Source organism: Belonocnema kinseyi, chromosome 4 (genome assembly GCF_010883055.1).
Source record: "Belonocnema kinseyi isolate 2016_QV_RU_SX_M_011 chromosome 4, B_treatae_v1, whole genome shotgun sequence".
In the NCBI taxonomy this organism is placed as follows: Eukaryota; Metazoa; Arthropoda; class Insecta; order Hymenoptera; family Cynipidae; genus Belonocnema; species Belonocnema kinseyi.
In genome coordinates, this window is record NC_046660.1 from 142,696,831 (window position 1) to 142,705,890 (window position 9,060).

At 34.7% G+C, this 9,060-nt stretch overlaps 2 protein-coding genes across 2 annotated transcripts in view; both read left to right on the forward strand.

The window, feature by feature from the left end:
- The window catches only part of LOC117171142, a 38,949-nt gene extending 31,862 nt beyond the window's left edge, over window positions 1-7,087 (forward strand). The window contains exon 2 of the mRNA XM_033358196.1: window positions 7,056-7,087. Coding sequence (XP_033214087.1) covers window positions 7,056-7,087 — 32 coding nt within the window. The remainder of the gene's footprint in view (window positions 1-7,055) is intronic.
- LOC117171976 (transcription initiation factor TFIID subunit 12) overlaps window positions 1-9,060 on the forward strand; it is a 174,585-nt gene that overhangs the window by 42,711 nt on the left and 122,814 nt on the right. The gene's annotated exons all lie outside the window — the stretch shown is intronic.

A 9,060-nucleotide genomic window follows, 5' to 3' on the forward strand; every position in this document is an offset into this window, starting at 1 on the left:
AAAAATATCGGATTACAAATCTTCATCATTAAACATCACTGGCAATATTAACTTGACAAAATTAAATGAAAAGATTATTACTCTCTTCCTTAAAATGTCCAGTCTCCCGGATTTTTTAAAAACACTTGATTGACTAATCAAGTTCGACCAGTCCCTACGGTGGGGCGCTCTGGCCAATCACAGGCATCGTAGAAAATATACCTAAGAACATCATGACCTGATACCTCAGTTTCAAGTCAGCCCTGAAGATGTGAACTGCAATGTTCACGAAACGTCGGCAAACAATTCATAGTTGTTTTACACGAGTGAAACCCGAAATATCTCTTGTTATCAATATGGATGGAGTCGATCAACAGGATTATAACTGCACTAAATTGATGCTTTCGATTAGATAAAAAAAAATGGACTTGGGTAATTTTATTGAGAATAATTCACGCCTCCATGACTAATGCTACTGTACTCAAAAACATGATATGTAAAATGACGAGTAAGGTGGGAACAAAAGATGTGGCATTAGATATTACTCGTAACTATCTCGGAACTACCAAGGAACACTAGCACATTAGTCTGTAATTGCAAACAAAAAAAACTGTACAAACTTCTCGAAATGCTCTACAAGTACACAAAAAATATGCACGGTCTGTGATCTTTACATGTGCTGCGCATGTTTCCTAACTTTACATAAATAGTTTTTCCTAATGTATGACCGGAAATTGATTATGGCTTCCAAAAATATAAATATTAAAGTAAATAATATGTATATGGAACAATAAGAGCAAAAAAAAATTAAATTTTTTTAAAAATTAATTGATTAAAAAATTGTTTTAAAAATAAAATAAGACTTTTGTCAATGTCAACATCCACGTGGTAAGATTTGGGCAACGGTGATGAATACATAAATAGCGAAAAGAGATTTGACTGATGCAAATGAAATTGATGACTATTTTCTATAATTTTTGACAGCGGTATACGATGGGACATCTTGAATTTCGAAAATATGATAACGGAATCTTCATCGGTGGCCCAAAAACCACCATGTGTAATTTTGTATGAAAATCGGAATGTTTTAGTCATTTCTGGCAGTCATATAGGATCTAACATCTTGAATTTTTAAATTTTTATCACGGATTCATCAGCAGTCCCCAAACACCCCCCATGTGCGAATTTTTATAAAAATTTGAATGTTCCAGTAACTTTGGCAGCCATACGAGGTCAGTTCAAAAAATACGTCATCAGGCGTGGCACAAATTTCGCAGTGACGCGGTGCACCTTCAATTTTTCTGTCAAAATCTCGTAACAAGATCCAACTGATATCCCACACTCTTCGGCATAATTCTCCATAAGAATTTATTATTGTAAAATTTTTTAACAATCGATTCGGTATCAGAAAATGTCGCTGAAGAAAGTGTTGGAAAAACGGAGGTCTGGTTCTTAACGGGTTAAGGATAAAAAATAATGTTCTGCTTTACGAACATTTTCATAAAACGTACAGTTTTCAGTTTATCGAATTCTTTTAGCATACGGTTTTTTTTTGCTAAAATTTAAATATGGAATAGCTTTCCTAAAACAACAATTTAAAATATTTAAGAAATAATTGGACTTCACTTATATTACAAAGGGCTCAATACTTTTTTCTTTAAAAATTTAATCCACTTAAAAACTATCTGAAGTTTATAAAAAATAAAGAACTTTTGAGTTGAAAAATGCTTTAATAACCTCAGTGACAAATATTTTCTGATTTTTAAAACTTCTGTAAAACGTACAGTTTTCGACTTATTTAATTCTTTTATAATACTTTTCAACTCAGTTTTTATTTTGAAATAGCAATTCCTAAACAATAACGTAAAATATGTAGAAAAAATTCATCACTAGTTTAAATATTACCTATTTAAAAAAAGTGCTCGATACTTTATTTTTCTTTCAAATATAAAATACTTAGAAATCAGAATAAAAAATAATTCCGTAAAGGAACGTGTAGTCCAAGAACTTGCAGGTTTAAAATCATTAGTCTCACGGTGGGCGCATGAAAAAGATTTGCTGGCTCCCTCCTTGCATTCTCAATTATTTTATTTGAAAATTTTTTAATGGCTCTTTTATCAAATGATAGTTCTTTTTTCCTTAAATATTTTGCTTTAAAAACGCATAACATTTTTTTAAATTATCAAGAAAATGTAATCATTGTATTTTTAAACATTTTTCAACCTTATAACCTTGTTTTATTTTTCCAAATATTTATTTATTATTATTTACATAATAAAAAAGAATTATGTAAGTATATGGGTGATTGCCAAAATGTGAATCATTTGTAGTCCAATACATTTTCTATGATTAATGAATTCCTTGACTGAAAATTTTAATTTTATTAGGTTTTTATGAATATACATACTAATTTTATCCGCATTAAATTTTCTACAATTAAGGACATTGATACCTTCCCGGACAGTCCGGTCCGGGAGGTAATCTTCTGCGGTTGATGAGGTTCGTTGGGAACTATCACCTGCTGGTGATAATTTTCGTTGATCTCTATAACCTCCTGGTGATGAGGTTCGTTAGGTCTCGGCGACTTTTGTCGACCGTTCGGAAGTAAGACTACCGGCTTCTGCCGATAGTCATTCATGACTTCGATCGCCACCCGCCGTCGACGAGCCGGAGATGGCCGTCCCTACCACTTGTGCCACGCCTTTCCCTTCTTATAATTTCGTCTTTCCATCTGGAGAGACCACTAGGCAACTATCCTTTCAGATGACCCGGTGAGAACTCCAGCAGGGATTCGAAATTATAAGTCTCAATGAACAGTCAACTCTTCCCTAGACAGTATCGGATGTGACGGCCCGGATAGAAGAGTTGACGATTCTTAAGTGAAAAGACTGGTTTCAGTGTAAGGATGGTTCAGGAGGTTCATACGTATGATTTTCGTTCTTAAAAGAACGGATTGCAAAATTTAATAAAGAAAACAGAAATTTAAAAATATACTAGTTTATTATCTGACTCCCTATGCTGGACGCAGAGAGCGGGAAGCTCTAAGCTTGCTTGAACTAGTAGGCCAGTCAACGAAGTATTTTAAATGGAAATAATTTATAACAATGAACTTAGTTGGCAGAACGCTTCCTTAGGGGGTCTTCAAACACCTCCCAAAATTCAGTAATTTGGGGGGGGGGGTCGAGTCGCCATCTTCCAATATGGCGGATTATTTTATGTTTTTACATTTTCCTGAGAAATGGCTGTTTTTAGAGCAAAAATAGTTATATAATAAAACACTCTAAATTTTCTTCTGAATAAAAAAGGTTATATAAAACATTGCCATAAAGTGAATAGTTTGTCCGGAAAATTGAAAAGATAGAACATTTTTGGGAGTTCATTATTTTTGCATTTATGAGCGATTGACTCAGTGAAAACGAGTGCAGTTTATTGTTTCGGGTTTGGCTAAAGGTAAGCTACCGTGCAATATTGATAATTTTGTTGTAGCTATATTATTTATGTAATACTCAAAATTATTTTGATCATTTTCAACGCTTAATTTGAAAAAGTTGCTTTCATTTCTCGAAGTAGTGACTTTGTCATTAACCTTCCTCATGTCTTAATAACGCATCTGCGAATTTTCGAAATTTTAAATTAATTTTTTGATATTAAAAACCGCCTTTTTCTGAACCTGTCTCAAAACTCTCGGAATTTCCGAGTTGAGTCTGGGGGGTGAAGTAATAACGATGTATTTACTGCAGGCCCACTTTTTTCATTAAACGGTAGAAAACATAATGCACCCATCGTAAATAATCTCAACTCCTTCCGTGTGCCTGAGTCCCTTCGACTGCATTTCCCAGGGCATGAAGCGACCACTGTCATGTGACCAGAGGCGACTATCGGCGTCCCTCTTCCGCCCAAGCAAATACGCGAGGGCAAGCGAGAGAGTAACGGGCTTGTTAGTACAGTCAAGCACAGTCATTTCTATTTTTGTAAGAGAACCTTTCTTCTCCCGCTAAGATTTCACATCTATTAAACGCGTTTTTTGTATCAGAAAAAAATCATATCATTACTGATTTTTGCATGGAGCATTCCAAAGGTGCTCCAATGATCTTATCAAAATTCAGTAATGATCGGATTCAAATTAAGCTTACAATCAAGCTCTGAAGTGAATTAAACCTTTTGTTTGACACGCCTCCAAAATACTTCTGGCTTCACATCTACTGTTGTTTATATAGAAAGTCATTTGTAAAATAATAATTTCGAAGACAATCTAAAAAGAACAGAAAATTATTAACATTGCATGAAATAATTCAGATTAATACTTCATGGGGAAGATAATAATAATTTTATTTCAAAATCTTGTTAAATCTAGAAGTTATTTTAAATGTATGCAACTTGAAAATTATTTTTGAAATGCTTTTCGAACTTCTGAATGTCTTTTGAAATTAATAGAATTTTTCGTTCAACTTTTAGAAATTTCGCAAATTATAATTATAATTCACAATTTTTAAAAAGTTTCTCATTTTTTTTAAATCTGCAAAAATCGACATTTTATTTTAAATTAGGTTGTGGCTATTTGCACCGAAATTTCGGTTCGACTAGCCGAATTTTGTTGATACAAACTTCGTTTAAATTATATGAAATCATTTCAAGTTTTCAATTAATTTTCAATCTTCTCAAAACTTCCAAACACCTATTAAAATCACTCCAATTTCGTCTAGAAATAATAAGGGTCCAATTGATATTTAAACATCTAAATTGAAACATTTCACTTCGACACTAAACCTTTCTTTTTAAATAACAATCAAAATAGTAACGTTCAAAGCTCAAAAGATATTCGAAATTTTAGCGATTTAAGTTTTCTCGGGTAAAACAATTCAATTTCAAATTGTTTATTTTTAAATATTCGGTTTTGATTTATTCGGCTTGAATAAACTGTCAAATATTGATAAATCTAAAATGATTATTATTGTTTGTAATAAAAAGGTTTAAAATAACATGAATTAATATTTTACACTGAGCCAATATTTTTAATTTAGTGAAAGCGTTTAGTTACAAAATACATTTTTCCGAAGTAGTTTTTTAAATTAAAAATAGTAAATATATAGTTATAGTAATAATAGTAATAATAATAAGCTTAATTTTAATCGAACATTACTGAATTTTAATCCAATCATTGGAGCACCTTTGGAATGCTTCATGCTTCCTTGAAGTATTAATTTGAATTATTTTATGGAATGTTAATAATTTTCTGTTCTTGTTAGATTATCTTCAAAATTATTAGTTTACAAATGTCTTTCTATATAAACAACAATAGATGTGAAGCCAGAAGTATTTTCGAGGCGATTCGAACAAAAGGTTTAAATTCACTTCAGAGCTTGATTATAAGCTTAATTTTAATCCAATCATTGCTGAATTTTAATACGATCATTGGAGCACCTTTGGAATGCTTCATGCAAAAATCAGTAATTATATGATTTTTTTTTTTTGATACAAAAAACGCGTTTCATAGGCGTGAAATGTTAGCGGGAGAAGAATGGAGATACAAAAGTGGTTATTTTATTATCTTCCCCTTGAAGTATTAATCTGAATTATTTCATGAAATGTTAATAATTTTCTGTTCTTGTTAGATTGTCTTCGAAATTATTATTTTACAAATGACTCTATATAAATAACAGTAGATGTGACGCCAGAAGTATTTTGGAGGCGTGTCGTACAAAAGCTTTAAATTCACTTCAGAGCTTGATTATAAGCTTAATTTTAATCCGATCATTACTGAATTTTAATACGATCATTGGAGCACCTTTAGAATGCTTCATGCCAAAATCAGTAATTATATGATTTTTTTTCTGATACAAAAAACGCGTTTCATAAACTGAAATGTGAGCGGGAGAAGATCTTACAAAAATAGAAATGACTGTGCTTGACTGTACTAACAAGCCCGTTACTCTCTCGCTTGCCCTCGCGTATTTGCTTGGGCGGAAGAGGGACGCCGATAGTCGCCTGTGGTCACATGACAGTGGTCGCTTCATGCCCTGGGAAATGCAGTTCGAAGGCTCTCAGGTACATGGAAGAAGTTGAGATTATTTACGATGGGTGCATTATGTTTTCTACCGTTTAAAGAAAAAAGTGGGCCTGCAGTAAATACATCGTTATTACTTCACCCCCCAGACTCAACTCGGAAATTCCGAGAGTTTTGACACAGGTTCAGAAAAAGGCGGTTTTTAATATGAAAAAATTAGTTTAAAATTTCGAAAATTCGCAGGTGCGTTGTTAAAACATGAGGAAGGTTAATGACAAAGTCCCTACTTCGAGAAATGAAAGCAACTTCTTCACATTAAGCGTTGAAAATGATCAAAATAATTTTCAGTATTAAATAAATAATATAGCTACAACGAAATTATCGATATTGCACGGTAGCTTACCTTCAGCCAAGCTCGAAACAATAAACTGCACTCGATTTCACTGAGGCAATCGCTCATAAATGCAAAAATAATGAACTTCCAAAAATGTTCAGTCTTTTCAATTTTTCGGACCAACCATTCACTTTATGGCAATATTTTATATAACCCTTTTTATTCAGAATAAAATTTAGAATGTTTTATTATATAACTATTGTTGCTCTAAGAACAGCTGTTTCTATGGAAAATCTAAAAATATAAAGTAATCCGCCATGTTGGAAGATGGCGACTCGAGCCCCCCCCCCCAAATATACTGAATTTAGGAGGTGTTTCAAGACCCCCTAAGGTAGCTTCCTGACAACTAAGTTCATTGTTATAAATTATTTCCATTTCAGCTTCGTTGATTGGCTTATAGTTTGTGTTAGCGCGCCGGCTCTCCCACTCAGCTGGCCGGGTAGTCTCTCCCACTCCGCGCGAAATTCGCGTGGTGGGAGCCTCGTCGCTGAGTCTCTCACTCTCCATTGAAGGTTAAATCAAAGCGGCGCTCGTTGACAATTGGCACGCTGTTCGCACGAGTGCATGATTGGCTTACTTAATTTGAAGTGCGCGACCGAAATTGATTGATTATGAATACTGTAAAACGTGATTTTAATTTTTTTTGAAATTATGAATGAATGATTGAACGACTTATAGATTCACTATTGGATTCGCAGATTGACGACTGATGATGCACATTAAATTCTCAACACTTTTGCAGAGAATACGCAGCTCTTGATTTTATATTTGTTAGATTGATTGATGCTCATGATAGATTGATAGATTCTGGTCTATCAGACGCATCAAATTGATCGGTTCACAAATTTCCGCTCTGTGACGCAAATGTCACAGAGTTTGAACCTAGCATTCTGCTCAGCAGGAAGCAGTAGAATGGATCACGACGATGTGAGCAACTTCTCTGAAGTGACGCCCAGGAGCAAGAAGCGGAAACTCGCCAAACAGGCCGATGACGCCTCCACCAGTACTTTCAGTGACCAAAATATGATCACTTCCCTCAATGGGAGCAGTAAGACGTCAAGAACGTCAGTGGTAAGCAAACCAATAGAACCACAGCCATTGAAAAAGACTAAAATTAAAAATACTAACGCAGCTAACACATCTGCTGCACCGGGAAAAATACTTCCTATTAACGTCATCGTTGACGAATTAAACCACCACTACTCAGTGCTCCACAATATTATAAAAAATACAATTAAATACACACCCATTGTGTACAACATTGCATCAGATGTATATTCTGTTCGTGTTTCCTACATAGAGGACTACCACTCTATTATCAGCAACATCGAGAAGCAAGGTTTCCAGTGCTACCTACATAAAAACATAATTTCAACCCCTATTAAACTAGTTATCAGAAACATTCCTGTTTCTTTCCCTGATGATTCAGTACTAGCTGAACTGAACGAAGAGGGATACACAATTACCTCGGTCTCTCGCATGAGAAACCGACAAAACAAAAAGCCTATGTCCTTGCTCTAGGTGACTGTACCTAACACATCACAGGCAAAAGATTTGCTAAAACTACGGTCGCTTGCTTCTATCAAAATAAAAGTGGAGCTGTACGTTAAGCCTAAAGGAACTTCTCAGTGCTTCAATTGCTAGAGATTCCATCATGTTTCTGATCTGTGCTATGCTACCCCACGCAGTGTCAAATGTGGGGCTTCGCATAGCAGCTCCAGCTGCAAAAAAGGTGCACAGGCCCCGGCCACTTGCGCTAACTGTGCTGAAAATCACCCAGCAAACTGTAAAGGATGCCCTGCCTTTAAAAAAGCCTCTAAAAAATCAATCAAATATACTAAAACCAAAAATATCCTAAAGGAAGCACCTAACAGCAACCTACCCCCATTTCAGTTTGTACCTAACGAAGGTACTCCTCAAGGGCTCTCACCTTCCGCCAGACACACGTCAACGCAGAGTACTCTGCTTTACAGCACTATAGTAACCTCAGGAGCATCTAAACCTAAAGCACGTGAGACTAAATCCCAAATTAAACAACAACCAACAAAGTGACAGAACCCTCAAATTACAAAGCCTACAGCCCTTAAAAGTCAGGCCCCACAAATCGAACAAACCCCAGAAATCACAATCACTCAAAATGCAACTGCACAAAGCATTAAAGTCAACTTAATCAACCTTATAAATGGAGCCACAACCTTAGCCACCGACATAATGGGGGGGGGGGGGGGGAAATGAACATAGCTGAAGCTATTACCGCAACTGCCGAAATTATAAATAACATCCTATCACTTGCTATTGAAAATGCCTACGTTTAATAACAACATTCTAAAAATCGTTTTCTGGAACTCGCAGAATATCATAAATAAAAGACTCGAATTAGCCACCTACATGTACTAAAACAAAATCACCATCTGCATGCTTAGCAAAACCCTGTTACGCGAATTTACAAAATTTAAAATTCGCGGCTATAAAATTTATAGAAATAATACTAACAGAGGAACAGCTATTTTAATTAAAGAAAATATTGAACACCACGAATTAATAATTCCTGAACTAAAAATACTTGAAGCAACTAGAAGTTAAATTAAAAGTGCGTGAGTTAGCTGAGGCCACAAGGATATCTATAGGTGCAGTTGTTTCAATTCTACATGAAAAATTAGGCATGAAAAAGCTATCGGCAAGA